A 26,739-nucleotide genomic window follows, 5' to 3' on the forward strand; every position below is an offset into this window, starting at 1 on the left:
TACATTAAATTACAATATCCTTGCCCAGTTATTAAGGTTTAAGTAAGAATGGACATGTCTAGTTTCATTCATTTAATGATGCAAATTAGCGTGCTGGAAAAAGAGGTTTAATGGCTATGGTTAGTAAATCACGATAGGGGCATGCACATTAAATGGTTAGAGCTAATTCATGGAGTAAGTACTGCGGAATTAGTGCTAGTGTTTTAATTTGAAACAGATTGCATGCCATTACGACAAGCATGTTGTTCTGAACTCTTGAAAAATCCCTGATGACTATTAGAATAAATAACCTAAAGGATTTCATTTTATAGACCGACTTTACATCCCTAAACAAAACAAGCTGCACCCGATCACATTTCCTGTACATAAAAGGTGTGAGAAGGGAAAATGATCCGAATTCAAATAGGCCAAGATTTAATACAAAGCAGCCCATCACATACCATCCCTAACCGTCCCCATCCATCCAGTAGCGACAAACGGAAACCAGTCGTATTCACTCCCTTAGAAAAATCAAAAGCTGTATCAAACGTACATAAAATATTCGGTTTTGAATTTCTCTAATTCTCGACGGGTTCGATTAGCTGTAACTAAATCCAAATGACTGCGGTACGATTACTTCTAAACTTCTCACCGAATCAATACCTTGACTCTCATTTACAAAAAAAAGCAGCAGTCAAGCTTCACAAACTGACGAACACAAACACAGACAGACATACAATAAAATTTATTTATTTATTTTAGTTTAACCTACAAACCACTTGGAAACAGGTTTTAAATGAATGAATGAATGAGTATTTAAACATGATCATGAATGTCATGTGCCCCCTCCCCCCTCAAGCACGTCACATGCTATTATTTAGACATCACATCACTGCAACAGCAGATATACGCTCACTGGCTCCTTCAATAAGAACACCAAATCAGCCAATCATGCAGCAGCGGCAAAATACATAAAAATCATACAGATTCAGGTCAAGAGCTTCATTTTAAGTTTGAAATTAAATGGGTGAAAAAAAAAAAAAAAAAGTGCTCTCACTGAATTTGATTGGTGCGTTGGTGCCAGACAAGCTGGTTTGAGTATTTCAGAAATTCACACAGTCTAGGGTTAACACAGAGTGGTGTGGGGGGGGGGAGAAAAAAAAAAAACATCCAGTGAGCAACGGTTTTGTAAGTGGAAGCTCCTGCTTGAAGAGCGTGGCCAGAAGATTATGGCTAGACTGGTTCGGGCTGACAGGAAGGCTATGGTAACTCTTTACAACAGTGGTAAGCAGAAAAGCAGCTCAGAACGCACAACACATTAAATCTTGAGGTGGATGGGCTACAACAAGACCACACTGGGTTCCACTCATGCCAGTCAAGAACAGAGATCTGAGACTGCAGTAAGCACAGGATTACAGAATCTGGACAGTTGAACATTGGGGAAATCATCACCTGGTCTCTTCCAAAAATTAAATAATTTTTTGTTTCGTCCCCCCCCATACCATTCTGTGTAAACTCTAGAGACTGCTGTGCATGAAAATCATAGGAGATCAAGCAGTTTCTGAAAAACTCTGCCACCAACAACCAACTGTACCAGCAATAAATGTAACTACATGATTTTCTGCACTGCACTGCTGCCACATAACTGGCTGACTGGATTTCGTGAATGAACAGGTGTTTTAGTGCTCCTAATAAAGTGGTCGCGAGTGTATAGAGCACAATTAAAACTTTTTCCTAATTTCTTAACCGTCAAAAATGTGACGCAAGAACTAACTAGGGTGAATCTAAATCTTTAAAATATCGGCCTTTCTGAATGGTAATGAGCCAAATTAACTATTAATAATGGAACCTCTTAGCACCTCCGAGTAGAAATACATCTAAATAATACATTAAAGCGATGCTACACGGGCAGCTTTTTGAGGAGATGTAATGGATAATGTCGCATGCAACATTAAATTAAATGAAAAAAAAAAAAATGAAAGCTGTCATTACATCTAAATTGACAGGAGAAAGATAAAGGTAGAAGTGAAAAAGAGAAGGGGGAGGAATTGGTTCATTTACATGCAAAAGGCTCTGAACATGCAAGGCACTTTTTGGCAGCTTTGGAGTTGATAATAAAAAGAAAAAAAAAGAAAAAAAAAAAGAGAAAATAGTAGCTTGGGGGTTTTTTTGTTCACAAACCAAGACATGCAAAGTCTGTTTAATGGAAATAAAGGCACTCTTTGCCTGCATAATTCATTATGACCATCCTAAAAAGCATAAATGGAGAAAGAATTTGACCTTACTGGTGAGATGTACCCAGCACGAATCTGATGCTCCCGATCCACAGCAGCCTTGAGTTGGTTCTCAAGCTCCTGCTTGTGCTGGTTCGAATCCGCCAGCTGCTGGTGGCACGTCTCTAACTGCGCTTTCAGATCTTCTACCTGCAAAGGGAGAAAGTGAATTTGAGTGTCTTCTTTCATTAACCAACCATTATAATCTGACGAAGGCAAGCGAGCGGGCAGTTTCCCCGGGTCATAGATCAGGAATGGTTTATGCTTAGAAATAAAAATGTGCATGTTTAGAAGTGGTAAACTTTACGCTTGAGTTATTTACACTTTCATTGAAATCATTTGGTCGATGCATTTTTCCAAAGCTGAAGGTTAAGGCTCCAACAGTTACCGGTTCACGGCACTGGGATTGAACTCTCAACCTTCCGAACCCTAATCCAGACCCCAATCGCTGAGCCGCCAAAACTCACGGTTGTTTGATAAACAGTTCTTGAGGAATTTGGTTCGGAAAAGACACGGATCATCGGTATTGTCCTTAAAATGCATTCCTTATACTTAATATCACGTCTTAGTTTTTATTTACTGTGAGAGAAAATCCCACTGAACACACAAGACACACGAGATGCTTCGCTTTTAATTTCAATAGATTTGAAATAATATAGTTGATAGTTTTCCAAAAGCACTTCTACAGAACCACTTCTATTCAAATCAAAATTGTTTTGAAAGACAGCAGTATAATTTATAACAATTCTGATATCAAACAGTGCTATATCAGAGTATCGAAAAATAAATAAATACATAAATAAAAATAAAATGCATAATCTACTATAATTTTCAGCTTTTCCACACAACAGAGACAAACCTGTGGAATGTGGAGACATACCCCCTTTTTGTAGCTCTCTAGTAGTTTTTCGAGCTCGGTTGTCTCTCTGGTCCTCAGTGCCGTGGACAGCGGTACTCTCCTCTCCTCTCTGATTGGCGTTTTCTCCACCTGCTGCCAGTGCTGCTCGATCTCATCCTCCACTTTCTGCTGACGCTCGGGCGAGGGCGGACACACGCTGCCCACGTTCGTGTGCGCGCTCTCCAAGTCCATCCTGCTGATGTCAGGAGAAGGCTCGAAGGACAAGCTGCCCGTCACACACTCGTACCTCCTCCGTCTCTCCTCCCTCCTCTTGCTGCGTTCGGCGTCGCCGAGCTGAGCCTGGAGAGCGTCGGCTTCGTGGGCTCGCTGCTGCGCCAGCGCCTGGGCGATGGGCCTGAACTCGGCCCAGTCGAAAGTTTTGGAGCGTCCTTCGCGCCGTCGCTCTTGTGCTCGACTCTTCCTCGGCGGCTCACGCTCCACAGACGAGGCCTCGGAGGACGGAGAGTCCTGAGTGATGTCGGGCCGCGCAAGACTCTCCAACTGGCCAAAGGAACCATGTTCGTCTGTCAGGCTGACCAATATACGCAGACTTTAGCTCAGGGGATTTAATCTCTCTTTACAGTTACAGAACAAAATAAATGAATGAAAGAATCAAATACTCTTAAGTACATGATGCATCCCTCTAAATTCTATCTACGCATAGAAAAACAATATAAGCATTGCTAATTGTATAATTCATGCACCAGGTATTAATCAAACACTGACAGTATTGTATAGTTCTGCTTTTGTCCGGTTTTATCACCTGACCTGAACTCTTTATTATAGTTCTTGTTGTAAGCTCTCTCTCGGGCCTCGAAAATATCAGTAAGTACATCCTTACACACACACAAAAAACAAACAAACAAACAAAGAGAAGTGATTACACACTGACTCAGAAACCTCAGAATTCACTTTCGAAGCAGCGTTTGTTTGCTCGATATAATTTAACATCCCCCGCCTGGCTACAAGTTTTCCAATGCTGTGACCAGTGAGTATCAAGGCTACCATAAAAACACATCTCTGAACTTCACTTCTCTGTGCTTCTCTGAAAAGAAGGTAATATCCATTAGACGGCCAAAAATAAATAAATAAACGATGTCACAACAGACAAAGAAAACTAGTTTGAAAGAAGGCCACATGTCCATCAGCATATGTAACAGATCCTGACCTTGCAACATCGGGAGCTGTGGAAGGTCGAACATTTTTCATGACGGCTTGGATCCAGTTGCGGCGTATCCCTGCTGTCATGGCGGAGAGGGTGTGCACTCCCTCCTGGGTCTAAAACAAGAAACATACAATACCATCAGAGGGTTCACGCAGTATCTCAGATCGAGTACTGGAAAGGTGTGTGTGAAAACTCCATGACCCAAACCTTTTTCAAAAATAATTATCGCAATGCTAGATTATATATACATATAATGTATATATTCATTAGCTAATTCACCTTTGATAAAAACACAGCTAAAAAAAAGTTTTAAAAAGATCATCAGTGAAGTTTAAATTGAAGTGTTTTAACTTTTACTTTTGTGTTGCTATACATAAATGAAACAAGTGTTATCAAATCATATAATTAACCTTAAATAACTGACAAAAATAGAAAAATGTCACAACCAGGAAAAAAGATAATAATAAAAAAAAATAAAGATGGACAATTAACTGATTGCAAATATGCTAGTAATATTGAATCAGTCACACATGATGTTGATCACCTGTCCTTACGTCACAACTAGCCTCACCTATAAACTAGTAAAATTATTCTACAAAGCTTAACACGTATATTCCACATGAGATACACTTACATGAATTTGGAAGCCATAATTGCGCTGAGCTTGGTACTCTGTAACATTATAGCAAGTGCTGAGGTCAATTTCCCCATCTAGATCCGATGCCTATTAACAGAAAGATTAACAGAAGATTAATGAAATGAACAGAAACCGACGCACGAGTAAAAAGCTGCAACACGTATTCATGGAGATCCAGGGAAAGAACCTCATGGTTTGGGTAGTGCATTCAAGTCACAAGGAAAACGCATCACAGAAAAAATAAATAAATAAAATTACCTCCTCGGCAATCGAATCCTTATAATATCGTAGGCTGTGGTCCGTCAGTACAAACCAATACTTCTTCCACTGAAAAAGAGCGACAGGCTTATTAAACGGGCATGTAGGGACTGCACGTAAACCTCACTTTGTTGTTTAGGTACATAAATGGCTAGGAAGACATTCAGCCTGCTTTTAAAGCCCATAAAAAAAGAGCAGATGGAGAGTAACCTTTAAACTTTTACCCATTGAAGCAAGACTATCAAAGTGTAGCTGTGCCCTTTCCAAGCTCCAGAGAGCCCTTTGAGCATGACGCAACCGAGGCAGCAGTTTTCCGCACAACTTTCGATAAATGCACCACAGACAGAGAATGAAGAATTTAATATTTTTCTTAAAAAAATTTGTCACTTCCTGTGCCTACTGTCCTGTTTTAGTAGTTACTGTACGTTTTAGCACACGCTTGCACGTGCACTTCATGTAGAAAGTGTAGATCATTAGTTCTGTCTCGTCTCTCTTTGGTTTAGTGTGTTTTATGCAGCACCATGGTCCTAGAGGAACGTTGTTTCGTTTCACTGTGTACTGTACCAGCTGTATATGGTTGAAATGACAATAAAAAACACTTGAACTTGACCAGAAACACCCAAAACAAAAACTAAAAAACATGAAATCCTGCATGTATAAAGTACACCTATTACAGGGAGAGGAATTAGTCTAACTTTACCCCAGGATGTGCTCACACTTGTTTAATGGCCCCTGCTTGTTTTACAGGTTTGGCAGGAGCTAAAAATGTAGCATAAATTTAAGCTTCTGATATAACATATAAGAGGCTTCAGGTCCAATCTCATGTGCTTGAGCCTTCAAGCATAAGCATAGTCCTATGCAGTAATAAATAAATAAATAATGAATGAATGCAAATGCAACAAATCCTGCAGATGCAGGTCAAGAGTTTCAGGTAATGTTCACATCGGAATGAAGAAAAAGTGTGCTCTCTGTGACTATGATCGTGGCATGGATATTGCTACCAAATGGGCTGATTTGAGTATTTTATAAAACTGCTGATCGTCAGGGATTTTCACACACACAACGGTCCCGAGTGTTTACACGGAATGGTGCGAAAAACAAAAACCATCCTGTGAGCAGAGGATCTGCAGGCTGCAACAAGTCGCTGATGAGAGAGAACAGAGGAGATGACCAGACTGATTTGAGCGGACAGGATGTCTATCGTAACTCAAATAAGGAGTCTTTACAACCGTGGTGAGCAGAAAAGTATCTCGGAACGCACAACACATCAAACCTTTATGTGGATTAGCGAAAATGGCAGACCACATCCAGGTCCACTTCTGTCATGGGCACAGACTCACCCAAACTGCTGGAGACTGGAAACAGATCTGTGATTTTTTTTTTTCTTTCTAATCTTCAACTGTCCAGTTTCAATGAGGCTGTAGCCATGATAGCTTCAGATTCCCACTCTTGGCTGACAGGAGTGGAACCTCATGTTGGTTCATGATGGTTGCCCATCCACCTCAAGGGTTGACGTTCTGTGCATGCTGAGATGCTTTTCTGCTCAGCATGGTTGTACAGAGTGATTATATGAGTTACTATATCCTTCCTGTCAGCTCGAGCCAGTCTGATCATTCTCCTCTGATCTCTCTCATCAACAAGGCGTTTCCACCCACAGCACTGTCGCTCATTCGTTGTTTGGTAGTAGTTGTTGTTTGCACCACTCTGTGTAAACTCTAGAAACTACTGCGACAAAATCCCAGAAGATCAGCAATTTCTGAAATACTCAATCCAGCCCATCTGGTACTAACAACCATGTCATGATCAAAGTCACAGATTACATTCTGACGTTTGATGTGAACATTAACTGAGATTCCTGACCTGCATTATCTAATCTCCATTATTATTATTTTTTTGTATCGCAAAACACACTCACTCTCTTTCTTTTGTGCAGAAACCAAATACATACTTTTGGACTTATATATATAAAAAAAAATATATAACACAGGTCACCTACTTGGCCTTGCTCATCAAGTTTCACCATCCAGCCTTTCTTGAAATTCAGCAAGTCTGGCTGTAAAAAGAAAAAGGCTCATAGTTTTCAAAACCTCTACAAGAGCAATCCAGCCAGTGCAGTTTACGTCTCTCAGTGACATCACACACAATATCACATGCAGAATAAAAGTTGGATAAACACCGGGTGGCCCGTGTGCTGCGTACATTTTCATTCTGCAATCCTGCACGCTTTATCTTCCCCCCATATAAACTTACTAGAGCAGGCATCTAAAAGAAAACCTTTAACACCACATGATCTTCAACAGGCATTCAGACATTCCCACAATGAGAACCAGGAGAAACACAAATGGTGTTCTGGTCCTTGGTTCCTTTATGCTCTTGCCCAGCAGGCGTGCAATTCTCTTGTTTGACAGATTTGCCAACACCTTCAAAGATGTCTATCGTGGTACCAAAAAATTAAATACTTAAAAAAAAAAAAAAAAAAAAAGCAAAAAAACACACTGCATGCATCTAGTTCAGTGTCTCTCAAATGTTTGTTGAGTAGGAATAAACACTTGTAAGTGATTCACACAGCACAGTGGATGTAAAACTCAAATCAGGCATTTGTGCACTGTGGCCAGAAATGCAGGGCGCGAAGAGTGTAAAAGAGTACAAACACTCAAATTACCACTTAGACACGAATAAACGGATGCACACAACACTAGAGTGTCAAACTAAAGAGAGGAAAAAAAAAAAAAAAGAGAGAGACATGAAGCCGAACAGACGGGTTTGGAATGTGTGGTTGAATGCAGGGAGGATATAGAGATGACCTGGGTATGAGAAGGGAGGATGCTACACCCAGCAGCACACATGGGAGGATTAGGGTATCTGTGTTCGCACAATAACAGAAAAAGATGCCACAAAGAAACAAGTTGGCAATCATGATTAGTCGAGGTAGATATGAATTCAACTGAATAGTGAAAGCTTATAGAACGTAGAAAGGTACAAACAAAACAAGTGGTCTTACAGAATGTAGAACCAGGCATGTAAACACCTAAACAAAGAACACTGATCAGATAGAACAAACAGTGCTGAAATTACTCGGACTCCGTCGTTCACCCTCCACTGACTCGCTCACACTGTTCCTGCAAGTAAAACATTCCAAAGCAGCTGTTTGTTGTTTCGAAGAAAAAAAGCCTCGTTTCAGAATTCTCGTTGACCTTCAAAGTTCAGAGAACAACAAAAGCCTTGTGATGGTGTTCTTTCCGAATGCACTGGCTTCACACCCTTGGGTGACAATGTTCTCTCATATCGATGCTCCCCTGACAAAAATTCACACGAACAGAGGAAGGGGGGAAGAAAAGAAAGAAAGAAAGAAAAAAAAAAAAGAGGGTACTTACTGTCATGACTGACTCCGTTGTCCTGCGGTCCAGTGACTTGGCTCTTCTCAGTGGAGGAAGAGTGGACGGGTGGAAGTCCAGACCCTGTGCTGGGTCAAGCTTCTGCTCCTACAAGACAGAAAACATACAGGCCTTGTGGAAAGTCCTAAAACATCTGACTCTTTCCAATATTGAAGCACTTGAATCAGCACAGCTGATCCGCTCAATAACTCAAAGCTTAAAGCTAGTGGACTGTACTGTTTAGAAAAAAGCTGACTGATAACTTTGAGCTTTGGCCAGTCCGTCCCGATTTCCAGGGAAAACTGAAAACGTTCACAGCTCAGATCACAACAGCCGGTTCTTTCGATCAAAAGCACAATCTTTCCGAAGTGAACTGTGAAGTAAAAGCAAAAGACGGCCATTTTAAACGCCATGAAGTGGAACGTATCCTGACTCGGCACAAATGTCCTGTTTTTGACCTTTAGCATGTCGTTGAGCAACACTAAATGCTACTGTGAAATGTTACTTGCCAAGGTTGGCAAGATCCATGATTAAATTTGCGAACAGGCTGTTAAACAAATATATGGTGGAAAACAAAGTCAGTGTGTAGATGAACAGAATGCTGACAGTAGAACAAACCCGGCTTCGGGCCGTCGTGGGAAGACTCGGACGTAAGCGAGTTCTGTACCTGTCTGTTGAAGCGTCTCATTTCACTGCGGCCCTGTCTGGCCTCACTGCGCACCGTCTCCTCGACCTCCATCCTCTCTGCGTTCTCCAGCTCCAGCGCCTCAAGCTTCTCGATCACGTTCGAACGCCCACTGACCACAGAGAACGAGCAGAATGTCGTTCAGAATATTTGTGTGTAAATGAATCAGGGTACTTAAAAAAAAAAAAAAACATTTTTAAATAGTGCAATACTGTACATTTTTATACATTTAAATGCACTGAAAATTGGCTTGCTTTTACTGTAAACAAAAATGACCGCCATCTCCAACAAACATACCACTAATCTAAAAGATGATTAATATGAGTAAGCTACAAATAAATCTGGCCACTGACATCATTTCCTCACTTCAAAAACTTCACCCAGAAGACCGAAAAAAATCTTCATACTCCCCCAAAAAAAGAAAAAGTACTTGGTGTTGACTTTGGAATACTAAAAAAAGAAGAAGAAGAAAAAAAAAAATTTGCCTCCTGACTTTGAAGAGAGGAATTTGGTTTTCATAGCAGAGGGTGGAAATATTAAATTGCTCATTTTGAATTTTGCCCTTATTTGGGGAATACACAGCACTGAAGGTCCTCCTTAAAAGGAAGCAAAAGAACCAGTCAGTGAGGTATTTATGTCACATGACTGCTTTCAGCCTCATTGGCTGCTGGGTATAAAGTGGCACAGTTCCCATAAACCCAAATTAGCCCAAACCCAAATGGAAGCCATCTCTTTCCACGGGACAGGTTCAGAGCGTTCAAGCTCTCTTGCCACTGTGAATAGTTTTCATGAGAAGGAAAACGGGAGGCATCCTCGACTACACAGAGGCACGTCAGCATCTTTGTTTGAAATGCGTCGGCTTTGGGGCTTTTGACCTCTGATCTGTGGGAGAGGAGAATCCCAGCAACATGATCCCTGTTCGAGAGCACCAGAGCTGTTTATCGCAAATGTGTTTATATCCAACATAAACAATAGAGAGAAAAACAACTGAGAACTGAGATTGGGGAATTACACGCTTTCTAATCATTCCATGTAAAAACCTACGCAACTAGCCTTAATGCACAGAGCCATTATGTCTTCCTGATGAGGACTGGACGGGTTTAATCCAGAGAGTGGTTTACAAAGTATATCTGCTGTGCACCTACAATTAGAGATCATTTTATTAGGCACACCAACCATACAGGTGCACTTTGTAGGTACATGTCTACTGTCTATAGCCTATTTTTATTCTTTTGAGCTGCACACTGTCAGTGACAGTATTTTAGTGTGTGTCGTACACAGCGGTGTTCTATGCAATTATATGCAATATAGTATGTAGTTGTGCGCCAAAGCCCTAAAAGGTGTCTTGGATTTTGCACTGTGACGCACAAAACGACTTGCCCAAGCAGACCACACATTGTGCAAAGGGCAGCATATCTCTACTTTTCCATTCTTCCTCGTTATTTAATCAAAATCATACGAGCATTACAATGAAATGCTGCTTAAAAGGACCGCATTTTGACTCGCAGCAGCATTGTGTCCCAGTCTCAAAGTCAAGTCTAATAGTGTCCAGCAAACTTTTCTCATCTTTCTAGAATGTAAATAAACTAAATGTGATGAAACATTCTTAAGAAGCTACTGGTGTCAACTATAAACATTAGTTCCTTGATTTGGGAAAACGTTTACTGAATATTTAGCTAGCTTACTCAGTCACATTAGATAGAAAGCTTGCCAGAAAGTTCCACAGGGCATCTGATTGAGAACAAATATGAACCCATGATATAGCTGTAGTTGAGGAACTGTAAAAGTTCAGGAGTTATTTGTTACATGCTGCTCTGTTTTCCCAGTGTTTCAGGGGGCATATTTTTATTAGAAAAAAAAATACCCAACCCCTTCTGGTATAGGCCACACCTACTTCTGGCTCAAACCTGAATACAGCTACTGGTCATTGGAGCACTAAACAGATACAGTTAGTGCCATGACAAATATGCACTTTCAAATATCTATTTCAGAAGGTCCAGAAGTTAGTCCGTCGGAGCAGTTGATGGAGCTGCAGAGGGGAAAGTTTATGTTTTCTGACTCACCTCCTCTCTGGGCTGAGTACACCCTCCCTGTCCTGTCTCTCTCGGCGTTTCTCAGGCCTGGTGCGTCCTCGGAGTGGTACGTGGCTATCCGTGCTGGCGTCCGAGTCAAGCGAGCTGATGGAGCCGCTGATGTGCGAGCCGTTAGACAACAGACTGCTGCCTGAAGGGAAGGGTTCACTGTGTGCAGGCGATGGACACCGTGGAACACCCCCCAGCAAGCCTGCTGTCGGGGAAACCAGGTCCTGCGGGGGCTGAGACATACACGGGGGAAAAGAGAATGTGCCGCGGTCCACCTCATCGCCGTTAACGGAGCCCAGGTCTGAACTACGGCTCATGGATGCCTCCTCTGCTTAGGAGAGAAAAAGAGACGGGACATGGACTTTACATCAATGGATATTTTTATTTTTATTATCACTGTAGGTTGACAGCATAACAGACAGGATAAAGATTGGGGTCATAATGTTTTCCCTCCACCCACACTGTGACAAATAAATCTTACTCACAAGTAGTCCCACTCATATTCCAACAAACACCTTGATTTTTAATCTCTTTTAACATCACGGTTGTATTTTGCCTTATTTTAGGTTGGGATGTCTTTCCATGCTATAAAACTAGAGTGTACAGTTGTTCACGTGCTTTTGAGCGTCTATTTGTTCTGCCTGATGGACACACTGTATGAACAAACGTTCTCACGTATATAGATCAGGCGGGGTGGCGAAATGTCCGGGAACAGGGATGTTCATGCTTCTATCTCCTGATATAGACAGAGCCTTCCTTCCTGCATTCCTCTCCCACCATGTTTAGTAGCTGCAGTTTTTGTTGTTGTAATTTAATGCATGCCGTAGACTGCATATCAGTGTTTTATGGATTACAGTTACCAGGTAATAGAAACCAAGCCTCCTAAAGCCAACTGCTTAACTTTCTTTGCAGAAAAAGAAAAATGCATACTGTACACAATGATCACCATTGTGGATCTCTGTTAGAGATAAATAAGACTTGTTTATTAAAGTGTACTGGCTTGTGAACTATAACTCTGGTACCTGTGCCCATATTGGCTATTATTGCTATTATTAATAATGCTTATTATTATTAATATTATTATTATAAATAGGGAGACGGAGGCCAGGTGCTTATGTTACGTTTCTTATAACTGCTCGGCTATACTTAGAATGTTATAAGAACCCCCGTACCTGCAGGGGTCAGCAGTGAGCCCTGGGGTGACATGTCTGTTGAGGACCACGCCTGCGACACTTCTGCTTCTCTGCTCTGCAGCTCCTCCTGCCATATGATGGAACTGGAGTCTGGAACCTTCTCCGCCTCAGGGATGCCCGAGCCCGTCACAGCTACCTTGGCTGGACCAGGCTCCTGAGAGAAAGACAATCATCCTTAGCACTCCGGTGACCCTCTCTGCTTTTACCAATAACGTTCAAATCCAGAATTTTTTAAAAATAAATAATAGACCTCCAACGTCATGCTTAGCATCAGGCGCTCGGCTCTCGCGGAACTCACCTGAGACGTTGTGGGCTCCACCTTGCGCTTCTTCTTTTGATTTTGCTTGTTGGTCCTTGGATAAACAACTAGCTGCTCGCTCCACCTGGTAAAAACAAACGTTCACCTTCAGAGAACCCTGCAAGTTCTACACTCCTGCACTGCTATAACGGTTAGTAAGAATAAATCTCACGGGACATGGCATGTGTGCAACATACCCGTTGATAATTTCCTTGCTGTCCCCCCGGATGTAGTACTCCTGTTCAGGCGTGATGATGCACAGCGCGTTCTTCTGGCCGGTCTTAGGTTCGGCATCTATCACATCTGTGCACAGGTTCATGTTGACAGTGCCTTGCGGTAGTGTGCTTGGCTGTGAGGGGAAGCAGATGGAAAATGTGATTTTTCCAGCCTAGTTCACAAAGGAAGCACATGTCAGTGTTTTTGGCAACCAAATATTTAGTGAGGGCGAAAAAAAAAAAAAGAAACAGAACCTGTCAACATAATCAGATTTCATGGCTGTAATGAATTAGTTCTATATAATCCTGCATCTTTCCATGTGGTGTAAAGGTTTTATTGCATGCGACTCCATCCTTCAACACCAATACTCCAGAATACTAAGACGACCATAAAACAGGGAAATAAATAAGCATTGTGGGTTAAACAGACGCAAGCTAAAAATCTTACTATTCGTTATAATTCATATAAAACATAAGGTTATGTTATGTACAATTCCAAGACATAATACACATCAGTTATGATTGTGGTTTTATATACACAATATGTACGTTTGTCAGCAAAACAGCAGGCTTGCTTTAAAAAAAATGTGGGAAAAAAACCCTACCAACTATAAAAAAAAATTTTTAAATCGACAAAAATAAATTCAGTATAAAATGTTAACATTTTACAATTTTAAAAAGATTCAGAACAAAATGCTAATTTTATAAAAATGCTGATACCGGCAATATTTCAGTAGCGATATTATGAAATTTGATCACGTCAGCGGTTGGACTTCGGTTTCTCTTCTCACTGTTTTGTGTCTTTATGTGTTTACTTTTCCAACACTATAAAGCAACCTTGGGTATCGAGGGGAAAAAAAAACTATTTATATAGTGCCTAAGTCGTCTTCTATATTATAAGTCATGTTGCCTAGCTAGAAGGCCAACTTTTGGAGCTCGGGGCCAGGCAATGGAATACAGGAAGCAGCAATGTACAGCCCTAATCTCTGTCTCTGTGTAAACTAAACTGTAAATCTTCCTAACGTGGAGGACAAATCCCAAGAAGGCGAATCATCGGAGAACACGCTTAATCTCGTCACTACAAATAGCACGATGTGTGACCCACATGTCCGTGCTGGATGTTCAGCTGCTAAGAGGCTCAGATTCATGGTGGCACATCTCAGTATTTCTGCCTGAGCTGTTATCAGCCATTTTGTGGACCCTCGATGTAAACCAGGTGCTGTCTGTTCCTGGCTCCTTTTATGGCTATTTTAAATGGATCTCGCTTTATTAAAAATCCACCAGCAACTGTCGGCGACTGCCAAATATGGCAATTACAGCGTGTCACAGCTACAAAACTGCAGAATTGTTTCTGTCTCACCAGACAGACTGCTTCTGAGGGGAGAAGAAAAAAAAAAAGAGAGAGAGAGAGAGAGAGAGAGAAAAAAAAACCCTGCGTAATGAGACACCAGCAGCTCACAAGAGCCAGAAGTGCATAGTGAATAATAGCACATCTCTCAGCACAAAGCTCTGAGAGAACCGAATGGCCAAGTTGACATGGACTGCAATATCAACTATCCCAAGTGATACTGAGCACCATCATGAAGGGGGAACTCATAGCCAGCTGGTACGGTAATGTTTATACGACACTGTTGTCTGATCTTCGCACTCAATGGGGGGTGGAAAACTTTAAGCGTTTTTTTTTTTTTTTTTTTTTTTTTTTTTTAGATAAGAGATAAGCAACAAATCAGAGTTTGTTCAAGTTAAAGAAAACAACAAAAAAACAAAACGCGGGGTCTGGTGTGTAGCTATACTGTCAGGGAAACAAAAGGTCTGATTTTGGCAACGACTCAAGAGAGCATGACTCTTGCCAAGTCTTGCCATTCATACGCTTTATATTAGCGCTTCAAAACAAGGGATCGAATAACATGCACTTCTATTGTCTCAGCCTTGGTTAACTAGCTGATTATTTTCACAAGTTATTTATTTTTAAATGAAAACATTCACACTGACATAAAAACCAATTTGCTTTGCTCTGAGACAGTCTGCTAACTGATTAAATGGGACTGCCACTGACATGAAATTTTTTTATTTTTTTTTTAGACAAATCAAGAAAGTATGCAAAGTAATGAAAACTGTCGAGATTGTGTTGCAGGGGAAAAGATTAACCACATGGCCTGGTGGATGCACGTTAAACAGCATGAACGTGCCTTGACTTGCAGCGCATTTAATCAAATTGCAGAGTTGAAGGGTGAGAGAAAATGACTGCGGTAGCATCAGGACAAATCCCCCTTCTGAACACCTTCGACCTTTCAGGCTATTTATATAATAAAAAAAAAAACAAACACAAACCGAAAAAACATCACCACAGAAGCCTTTAATCTGACACATGGCACTCTGTCTTCTCCGCTCCAGTGCTCGCTAGAGTAAAAGAAAAGATCTGCATGACTGTTGCATCTAAAGGGAGTTTAAGAGTAGATGAGCGATGACCCTCTGCCCCTCTACCCGTCTGTCTTCTACAGATGATTTGATTTAAGCTTCCTAAACACAGGCTTTGGTTACAGAAATAGGTATTGCGGTTGGGCCTTTGGTGGAATGAGGATCTCGGAGCATTTTTTGCATTTCCATGTGGTTTCGGGGGGCTAATGTTCTCAGAGTATGGCAACGTCATGATGGCCCTCTTCGCATGAGTTTCACCAAATAAGGGCATATTGGGGGAACGCTTTTCTGAGCGCAGGCTTCACAGTCAGAGCATCTCTCTCTCTCTCTCTCTCTCTCTCTCTCTCTCTCTCTCTCTCTCTCTCTCTCGAACAGCCACAACAGTTCACTTCAAGAGTCGAGCCCTTAAACGGATGTATTGTTTATAGCTTGCGATGCTGACAGGTTAGAGAAAGAAGTAAAGGATAAGTGGGATTTAGCAAAAATAAACATCCCAAACCTTTGGAGCCATATTCAGACACGGCTTCAGTTAATATTTTGTTAAGTACGTGGAAACTGAAGTTTAAGGGGAAAACCAGGAAGTGTGAGTCATTCTACAGTTCTAACAAATATGACAAATAGATATTCAGATTGTGTGTCTGGACTATCACATTTTTTTTATTCATGGCCAAAAGTTTGTGGACATCTGACCATCACACTCATGTGTGCTTGTTGAACACCCCATTCCAGATTTAGTCCCCCTTTGCAGTTATAATAACCTCCAATCTTCTGGGAAGGCTTTCCACTAGATTTTGGAGTGTCGCTGTGGGGATTTACGCATTCAGCCACATGAGCATTAGTGAGGTCAGGCGGTCTGGTGAGCAGTCGGCATTCGGGTTCACGCCAAAGGTGTTCAGTGGGGTCGAGGTCATGGCTCTGTGCACTTGAGTCACTTGAGTTCTTCCAGTCCAAACTTGGCAAGCCATGTCTTTATGGAGCTCACTTTGTGCACAGGAGCATTGTCATACTGGAACAGGTTTGGACTCCATTGTTCCAGTGAAGGGAAACTGAAATGCTACAGCATACAAAGACATCAGGTACAACTGTGTGCTTTGGGGAGAACCCAGATACGAGTGTTATGGTCAGACGTCCACATACTTTTGGCCATAGTATAGCTTTAACAGCCAGAAGGCGGGGGCGGGGGTGGTTCTACACCTTACTGACTTTCGCGAAACAAAAGTTTTTATTTGGTATGTATTATATTAAAATAAAATGAGCTTCGGTGGTCGGAACCTGTAACTATAGTTCACGTTAGTCGTTCTGAATCTCCAGCCTTCTGCACTAAACACCTCTGCTTTTACTAAGTGGATTAATGAGCATGCATGAATGATAATTGATTTTTTTCAGAATCAGGAAGACGGTATGTGGAAATTGACAAAACCAAGCAAAATAAAGTCCGGTGCAATGCTGTCACACACACAACTCTCTTGCTAGTACAACAATGAATCACCATGTTGTTCAACAGATGCTAGTCATCGTACTGTATTACATCACATTATACGTTAGCTGGTCAACTGGGTAATCAATTTTAGCCAAATGGGTAACCAAAACTGGGCAGCACATTAGAGCTGTCGGTGGGCCAAGTAATCAATTATGCTTTTTTCCCCCTCCACCCACCGTTGGCATTTATTTTTGGAGCCTTTTGAGATCAGCATAATTTCACCGCGTCATTTTAATTTTAGTTCAACCTCATCCTCCCGACCCGCACGTCCCTGACCTAATTCTCTGGCTTTTCCTGAGGGGTCTCATCTCGGCACAGATGAAAAGTGAGCACAGACAATAGGACTGACGGAATCGTCAAACCGCTACAATCGAAGGAAAAGCTATACTACTCTGAACTGATGTCAGACATCCAAGTCCAGGTGCATGAGGTTTCGCCTTCTGGACACAAGTCATTTCACCGTGAGCTTTCTACAGTTTCTTCTGATGTAATGGCACGGTGTGAGCCGAGCGTCTCGCTCTCTCTCTCTCATCTTGCCAACTAATACACAGCAAATATTAAACTGGATCTGCTATACGTGGCACTTCGGCCATCGATGAGGACTCAAACTCAAGGATATTACAGGGTTTTCAATGCTGCAGTTCAGAGTGTGTGGGCCTCACAGATTATATCCCAACGCTGTAATCTTTGGCTTGATCAGGCAGCCAATTTTCACTCATGACACACTGGAGTGAATTAAACAGGCTCACGTCGGCCCTGCGATCGCGCCATAGGCCACGTCACATCCGCCTCCATCATTCATACGCTTTAACGAATAAGAGAGGTCACATGACTGTTTGCCTTTATTCTGTGTATGACCTCAGCATTTTTGAAAAAGTGGCGACTGCTTTATTCGTGGAAAGCAAGTCACCACGCCATGCCTGTATTGCCAGCATATGAGAACACTTTCATGAATAATAAGGGTGTGTTGAGTGCTTACAGATTCGTCCAGAGCGAAGCGCAAGCAGCCGTGTTCGTAGAGGACGAAGAAGCGCCGCTGCCATTTCTGCAGGAACAAATGGATTAGTTATAAACGCAGCACTGTAGAAGCTTCCTAAATGAACACTCGCTTATTTTAAAAGACAAGCAAGCTTAGCAGAGCATCTGAGGGACAGGAAAGAGATCACGTCTAGGACGAATCTCATAGACAAACAACTTACCCGAGACCTCTGCATCGGATTGTCAAAATCCGTTCCCTCTGGAGCCAAGCACAGCCAGCCTCCATAGATCGGTTTAGCCTGTAAAGACAGGACAAGATATGAACTCATTAAATGCGAACAAGATCAGACATGTGGTTTGAATAAACAAAAAATGGGATCGAACTCTAAAGCGTAAGCTACCGATTGGCACAAGTTCATACGTTCATCGACGGATCTGCGCCACTTCTCAGACACCAGTTTTCAGCAGATTCCACAGACTTCATGAAACTTTCATATGTGATATATTCTTCTTGGTGTGTTAGATTCTCTGTAAATGTAATGTGTAGTTGCACAATGTTACCGCCTTTGAAATCATACACAGGAAGTGATGTTAGAGTGATATTTTTTGTCTTTTCGGATGCTCTCTCAGACAGTCCGTACAGGATTTCATGGAGGGTTTGTGATGGTTTGATTTTTCTTCTGCTTTTTGTGATGCAACTGAGTTTTTTGTAAGAGGAAAACCACTTTCGAAACTGGCGAAACTGCAGTGGCGAAACTGCAGTCTTCCACAGTGATGTTTGTTGGTAAACGAGACCTTTTAGCTGTGATCATGCTCGCCGCACGTGAACCGAATACGGCTTTAGCCGAGTGCGCGTTGTGAGGACGTCACATGGTGTGCATCGGCCCAAATCTTCAGAAAATCTGTGGCATTTTCTAAAAACTATAACCTCCTCCGAATGTTGCGGCTTCCCGTCATTTTGTGTTCATTTCTGTAGAGTAAATACATCATGGAGCTTCTCGCCTCATGAAAGCTACTGTGGTCATACTACTGTAACTTTGCTGTGGAGGCGTACACGATACTAGTATGCACAAGCGACAGCGATTTCTTTTCGAATCCAATTCCAGTACTTTAAAAACACCTTCCAGAAATGGAGGTGGAAAATTTACATCAAAGGCTGCTTATTGGAGGAGTGTGTGATGTGAAACTTGTGGTCATGGTGACGTTTAGGGCAGGAACGTGTGGGTCAAAATGGTTATGTTGGCACCGGAGGCAGAACACGTGACAACGACAATCACGTCGAAACGTGCGGTCGTGTGCGGAAACGCTGATTAAATTACAGTACAGTCCAACTTCTGTGGTACAAACCTATCGTTTAACAGTACTAGTACCGGAACAATCCGTCAAGTCATCGGCTCGCGTTTAGTGTGCTTTCACTTTCGTGTGTTTCGAGTGTGTTTAACTCGAATCCTGGTGTGTTTTCCACCTTGGTGTGATTCTCAGGCAGGTGAGAACGCAGCAATTGTGCTCAGTCTCAGTCCGGTTTCAAGTGAACATCGGTTCGATTGCAGTGACAATCTCCTCAGCTAACCCGAAGTGAACCACACGTGGCGTGATTTTTTTTCCCCCCGTATATATGAGCTTCTAAACTAAGTCAGAACGGTTGCAGAAATATGAGCTGTTGTGGATATTTGGGCTGAGAAACAGAAGGGAAAAGAGAAGAAAAAAAAAACGCTGGATAGGCTAAATGTTTTATATTGGTCACTTATATAATCATTTATTTAGAGTCGGTTCCATGTTCTCTGTGCTCGGTTGTTTTTGGTTGTCTTCCCCTCCCCTTTAGTTACATGCAGTGTGAAACCAAACCTTTCAGTATGAATAGGTAAATGGAAGAGACTAGATGGAGTCTAATAACGTCCTTTGCTGCATTTTGGTGTCTGTGTCATACTAGGCGAGATCAGTGAACAAAAAACAAATACAGCCCTGCAAAAAGACAAGGGGGGGGTGGGGCGGGGCAGAGAAGAGGAGATCACATCAGGTGCTTGTATGTGGAGTATGCAATTTTACAAATTCCTACCAGAAGTTCATCACCTACACAACAGCACAGGCTTAATACAACACCCCCCCCCCACACACACACAAACACAGGAATGTTCAGTCACATGGGAACCCATTCAATCAGCACGGCTTTAGACAAAAGACATGATGCAAGGCTGCAAGCGCCGTGCTGAGCTGCAGCTATACTGCATGCGTTTACAGGACGTACTGATGTTGCAGTACGTACTTTCTGTACGTTTGCCGATTTTCTTTCGGGAATATTCCCGTCACTTCGACGCTCTGCCTCAACAAGACACCGAATGCTGGCAGCGGTGTGAGGAAGGCCACGGAGGCACCCTGCAGTGCAGGACCAGACAAGTTCATATGGCTGCAACAGCCACGTCAGAAAAGCCGAGTATAATATTAACATGCAGCTAATGGCCCGGAAACTCGATACGCGCACACAAAAATGTGGCCAAGCTTCTCACCTGCGTTTAAACAGGCTTTCGCTGGCATACGTGTGCAAGAGCTAGTGCTACGCCACACTGAAAAGTCATTTCTATAAACAACACATTTTTTGTGCATTTGCGTGCATGTCTGTTTGTTTTAAATGGCGTGCATCGAGTGTGTAAAGCACTCTGCTTTGCTACTTAATAAAATACGCTACATAAATAACATTTTCTCCTCCACGATTAAGGTCAGATAAATGCACTTCATTGCAGCCAACAGCACAACGGGCATCAGGCCATTTAATAAAGCTTATGAAACTAACAGAATCTAAAAAAAGAACTGGGCCCCGAGTGCTCCTTTCCTCTTTTGAAAAGGAGGAGGAGGGGGGGAAAAAAAGCACAACAAAAGCCAGCTGTGAGTGCCGTGTGTAGTGTTGGTGGAGTGGTTTACCCAGGAGAGCAGCGGCACACCCCTGCACTTTTCCTCCACATATTGACGGCCTCCTTCCTCTCCTGAGCTCCTCTCCTAACCTTGCGGCCCTCCCGCAGGCATCGCGCTTAACTTCCAATTTCCTCCCGGCCCGGCCCCAGGGGGCCGCCTTTTCTCCCAGCATCCCCCTCTTTCACCCCTGGATGCACTCTCCGGGTCTCTGCCGGCACAGGACCCTCCCCGCTCTGCAGACCAGTTCCCCTTTTTTTGCAGACTATGTTGCTGCTTCTGAAGTAGAAGCGACCTTTGGGAGGGGGAACTCTGCTTTCCCAAACCACACTTCCTTTCACAAGCTCTCCTTCCCCCCCAAAGCCGCCCACAACCCACAGTCCTGCTCCCTGGAGCTGCCAGGATGGCTACAGATAAACAAAAGAGACGTTTACATTGTATTTTTTGGGCAGATATAGAATCAGGCATAAAAGGCAACAAAATATATTTGCTATTACTCTGTTGGTTATGGGAATTGCAGGATTTGTGTTTGCTTTGATTGTGAACTGCTGCTTCTTTTCTTTATCAACTGTGCAGTCTTGTGTTTCATAATCCTGACTAGGAATGTTCCAGTTTCACTGTTACTCATGGTGTATGACTGGACACTGGACACTCTCACCTTTTAGTTTAAAAAAAATAGATTAAAATGCATTTGCTGGCTCAGCATGCCACCTTTTCTCATACTCACTCACTCACTCACTCACTCCTGCAGGACATGAATTTAAAGAAAAATATAAGTCAGACTGGATTCGTTTCAAACTGGAAGAGGCTTAGTAGAGATACTTCCAAGGGTTTTAGGCAAGTTACTGAGGTCCGAGCAGAGGTCCAGACTACGGTCACGGTAAAGTCCTGTGACCTATTAATGATCAAGTGCGACGTGCTGGCCATAAGCCCTACAAACAAGAACAAAACAATCCATTTGTATTGAAATGAGGTGTGTCTCGTATGTGTGTGACCTCGTAAGGTGAAGCCACTCCTGTCTCTGTGATGCATCACTTATCCCGTGTGACTCGATCATTTAACAGACATGGGTGTGGAAATCTTAACCAGCAGAAAGTGCAATTAGGAGATTTGATCTTTTCGTTACACACGGATGCACAAAGAGACTTTTGTACGAATATCTGATGAACTGTTCCTAATTTTCGGGCGCACGGTGGATTACTGGTTAGCACGTTCGCCTCACACCTCCAGGGTCGGGGCCCTGTGTGTGCGCGGAGTTTGCATGTTCTCCCCGTGCTGCGGGGGTTTCCTCCGGGTACTCCGGTTTCCTCCCCCAGTCCAAAGACATGCGTGGTAGGCTGATTGGCATGTCCAAAGTGTCTGTAGTGTATGAATGGGTGTGTGAGTGTGTATGTGAGCGTGCCCTGCGATGGATTGGCACCCTGTCCAGGGTGTACCCCGCCTTGTGCCCCATGCTCCCTGGGATAGGCTCCAGGTTCCCCCGCGACCCTGAAAAGGATAAAGCGGTATAGAAGAAGGATGTTCCTAATTTCCACCTCCAGCCAGTGTGTTTCTAAACATAGGATTAATAATATGACATTTTCAGTCTAGGTTATCATACCAGGAAACTTTCAGAGTATAACAGCACTAGTTCTGACTGGTCATTTCAGGTGGCATGGAGACTCACCCTCACTTTGGCAGAGAATTATGGCCTGACTGCTTGATTAGTGATAGGGTAGACAACATGCTCTCGCATTCAAAAAGACCGGAAGATTGTTATATCGAGCGTCAAACGTCAATCATCTTTCTTACCCCTTCAGACCTGGGGCAAACGTCCAAAACAGGAAAGAACTGCTTGACACCTGCTACCATGACATCAAGAACAAACATGTGTACACTTGCACATGCAGTGAAAAGGAAACGTACGGCCATGATGCAATTTGATTTATGCAATCTGAAGTCAAATGTGTGTGATTCAAGAAATATCACGAAGCAGGAGTGAATCAGAACACAATGTTAGAAGAGAAGTCAGTTCTTTAAACAAAATATTTATGGTTGCCTCTTCAACCAGAAAGATCGGCAATGCTCCTGAGAAACAAATGAACTAAACTGCAATGGAGGTGATTATATTCCTGGAAACATGACGTGCTTTAGTTTCGCCGAGAGGCACGGGGGACACTTTCTGGTTTCGCCGAGACACACTTTCTGGTTTCACACGGGGGACACTTTCTGGTTTCACACGGGGGACACTTTCTGGTTTCACACGGGGGACACTTTCTGGTTTCACACGGGGGACACTTTCTGGTTTCACACGGGGGACACTTTCTGGTTTCACACGGGGGACACTTTCTGGTTTCACACGGGGGACACTTTCTGGTTTCACACGGGGGACACTTTCTGGTTTCACACGGGGGACACTTTCTGGTTTCACTGGTTTCACACAGGGACCCCCCCCGTTGGCTTCACTGAGAAACGTAAATGAAAAAAGAACATATTTAACCTTATTGTGAAGCATTTTTAAAGACTTTTTTTTTTGCTTGTCTTTAAAGGACACTTTGGACAGAAACGCAGCGAGCTGGCTTTTTAACCATCGTTACGTGCTACACTGCTTTGAAACAAATTAATTGGGAACAGATGAGCGGACATGTTCCATGTAATCCACTTAAGTCTATAAATCACAAAATAATTCAGTGATTTAATTAACTTCGACTTCATCGGAAGACGTAGAGACAAACTTGCTTCGGGTTTGTATGGAATTTAAAAAATTTTTTATTCATTAGCAGCAGCTTTAGTCTTAGCGCTGTAGTGTAGACATGTGTAAACGTCCCCAGTGCAGCCATTTCAATGATGCACAGAGAGATTACTTTCTCAGATCTGCCAAGCCCGAAAAAGGATTAATGAGCAGTCACGCAGAAGGGAACGAAAGCAAACGATCACTTTCTAACTATTATTACAGTTAAGACCTTTCGTAAGCTCAGGTCTAACGTTAGCCAAGTCAAACGGATTTTATTTCACGTTCATGAACTCGAAACATTCTCCATTGACCTGACAGAAAGTGAGGATGCCGTGAGTTTCAAGCTGGAAAATCGAGTCGAGGTGAGAGGAAAGGCTAAAATGTTGGGGGAAGGAGGTTCCAGAAGTTCAGTTAGTATTAGAGAGTTCAAAACACCTTTGTAAATTCTCAAACGTTCTCATCTGTCCATTTATTTTTTGCCAGGGGGAGGGGAAAAAAAAAAAACACTAAGACTGCTATTTTAACATTTTTGAGTGCTAGCTCATACCAGCGGACTCTGATGTGAAAAATACGGAGCCGTGACACAAAATGTATTAAGGTTGGCAAGTCTGCTTTTTACATAGCACACTACTCGCTTATGAATTTTTATTATTCTTCTTATTGTTATTATTATTATTATTATTATGCGTTTGGCCTCTACAGCATCTACCCATGAAACCCCTTCTGGAGGATTTCATCACTACTGACATCATGTACTTCACAAGATGAGTCAGGAGCCAGGTGCTGGAAGGGTTAACCATTCATAATCACACCCAGTCCTCCCTACATGTGCACTGCAAGATGCTGACGCTGCTAGACGTCTCCAGTTCTGCTCAGAGTGCTACTTGGGTTGCGTGTGTGTGTGTGTGTGTGTGAGTGAGTGAGTGAGTGAGTGAGAGAGACCAATTAACAGGATGTAACATGCCTTAATGGTCTAAAACTTCCTCTCATTCATGACTCCCAAGTGTTCAAAGCTTAATGTCTTCATGCAGTCCATTTGTTCAGGGCTTAATGTTTCCATACAGGCCACGTCAGTGTAAAAGATGAGACCTAACCACCTCTTAATGCTCGAGTAAACAAAAGCAGAGGTAGGATTACCAATTAAGGCCTGAGCTTGAGCGGTACAGACAGAAGATAGACAGGGTGCGATGTTTTGGAGCACCTGAAAGAAATCTGGAGATGCTCTTTTCGAAGCAGCCGCGGTCGCTGAAGACCTTGGCAGAAGCACGTTTGCACTTAAGCTGGCGAGGCATTCGGTCGGCTTCGCGAAATGGATGCGATTTTTGGACACAGGCTGCTCCGATTACTCCTCTGAAGGAGACAAATTTGTGCAAGGCTGCTGCTTTAATGAAACACAAATACAGCACGGCATGAGGAATTTCGTGAAGGAAAGGGAAAATCAGATGGATTCTGCTGAGACGAAAGCAGAGCAGCGACTGAACCGAATATTGCTTAAAAAGGAAAAGGTCGACTGTGGTCGTAAGACAGAAAGACTGGCGGGATAACTTCAAACTAAACTGCTCACTCTACAGTATGCTTTTTTGGCACTTCCAAAGCTTTCGATCATCATCATCATCATCATCAGACTTAGTTCAGTGTCAGTCATGTCTGGCTGCAGTGACTCCTAATCAGGCTTTTTATGAGTGCAAACAAACCCGATTCAGATTCACAAAAAGAATTACACTGCACCTATTATGGTTTTTCAAATATTACCTTTCATGTAGTGTGTTATAGAGCCATTTGTGAATGTAAAACATCTACAAAGTTTCAAAAATCAAAGCACAAGGCAAACGGAGTTATTGACTCCCAAAAGAAGGAACCGATTCTGAACAGCTGAAACGATTCGTTAGTAATTCCAGACTTACTTCCTGTACTAACCTACGTAGGTTTGTAACAAAAAAAACCCCACCTCTGGTCTTCATCAGCTGCTCGCTGACAGCGGTAGACCAATCACAACAGACTGGGACATCTGACCAATCAGAGCAGAGTATGCTCTCTGAAAGGAGGGGTTTAGAGTGAATCCTTTAGAACGGATCATTGAACGAGTCGTTTGTGACATGGGGGGGGAGGTAATGCTGCAATTTAACTTATGAGCACATTAAAGTGTTTTTTGACCCTGGATGCATGTAAATCTATTATATGAGCCCTTTTTTATATGGTTTCAAAACCATAATAGGTGCGCTTTAAATGCTTAAGAGCCTCATACACAAGAGAAACAACACATGAAATACTAGCTATATTTCTATCCATGTATTTAAAAAAAAAAAGAAGAAGAAGAAGAAAAAAAAAAGACCAAGCTGGATTGAAAAACCAGATGCAGATAAAATCTCCCAAATGCGCATTAAAAAACGTATGCGCTTAATTGAGGCGGATAATTTTTGAGCGGCTAAGAGGACATGCGCATAAACTACGATGGAAACCGAATAAGTTCCTCGACACACATTTATAAAAAAAAAAAAGCCAAGTGACTTGCCTCAACAAATCATGTGACTGGATAATTGGCTCAGAAAAGTAGAAATGGCGGAGAGAGAACGAGATGCGATTTTTCCTCAGAAGTTAAACAGATGGAAACAAGACTACCAACAGCACAGAGTTGATGTTAACTGCGCTTCATAAAATAACGTGTCCGTGGTCACACCTCACCTTTATCAAAAGTTGTAATGTTTGCTTTTGAGTTCTTATCGTTATTAGCTGGTTTGACTGGTCCCATCAACAGCTCAAAAACAAGTCAACCTGCAAATAACACCAACTGGGTCCTTAATGTTTTCTCTCCATGGAACGTCCAGGAACAGAAATCTCTATTGATATAACAGACAAACTCCACCCCTTTATTTATTTATTCTGCAACTTTATTTTGTTTACATTCATTTTTTTTTGCCTCTTTACTTTCATCCTCTAATATATATATATAGACTAATCAGACTGGGAAGAGTTTGGGTTGTTTTTTTGTTGTTGTTCTTGGTTTGTTGGTTGTACTAGGAATAGCTGTGGTACCATGTTATTCTCTTTCTATTTTATGTATTAGCTGTTCATTTGCCTACTGGTTGAAAAGGTAAATTGCTTCACTTGTATAAATATAAATGATTTTCCTAATTTAAAGAAATGAAAAACTAAGTTTTTCATTATTATTATTATAATTACTATAATTATT

At 42.3% G+C, this 26,739-nt stretch overlaps 1 protein-coding gene across 6 annotated transcripts in view; it reads right to left on the minus strand.

Annotated features, from left to right (window-relative positions):
- Positions 1-26,739, minus strand: part of mprip (myosin phosphatase Rho interacting protein) — a 41,975-nt gene that overhangs the window by 13,041 nt on the left and 2,195 nt on the right. For 3 of the 6 annotated variants that reach the window (XM_017483224.2, XM_017483230.2, XM_017483229.3), the window contains exons 2-15: positions 18,154-18,231; positions 17,934-17,999; positions 13,039-13,190; positions 12,842-12,926; positions 12,523-12,697; positions 11,333-11,681; positions 9,252-9,381; positions 8,585-8,692; positions 7,207-7,263; positions 5,211-5,279; positions 4,950-5,039; positions 4,319-4,428; positions 3,133-3,682; positions 2,265-2,402 (exon numbers count right to left, since the gene is read on the minus strand). In XM_017483224.2, coding sequence (XP_017338713.1) covers positions 2,265-2,402; positions 3,133-3,682; positions 4,319-4,428; positions 4,950-5,039; positions 5,211-5,279; positions 7,207-7,263; positions 8,585-8,692; positions 9,252-9,381; positions 11,333-11,681; positions 12,523-12,697; positions 12,842-12,926; positions 13,039-13,190; positions 17,934-17,999; positions 18,154-18,231 — 2,157 coding nt within the window. Of the gene's footprint in view, positions 1-2,264; positions 2,403-3,132; positions 3,683-4,318; positions 4,429-4,949; positions 5,040-5,210; positions 5,280-7,206; positions 7,264-8,584; positions 8,693-9,251; positions 9,382-11,332; positions 11,682-12,522; positions 12,698-12,841; positions 12,927-13,038; positions 13,191-17,933; positions 18,000-18,153; positions 18,232-18,353; positions 19,278-26,739 lie in introns of those variants that run through there. The other 3 variants (XM_017483227.3, XM_047159472.2, XM_017483225.3) reach the window with 3 other exon arrangements.

The sequence above is a fragment of the Ictalurus punctatus genome, chromosome 13 (assembly GCF_001660625.3).
Source record: "Ictalurus punctatus breed USDA103 chromosome 13, Coco_2.0, whole genome shotgun sequence".
NCBI lineage: Eukaryota > Metazoa > Chordata > Actinopteri > Siluriformes > Ictaluridae > Ictalurus > Ictalurus punctatus.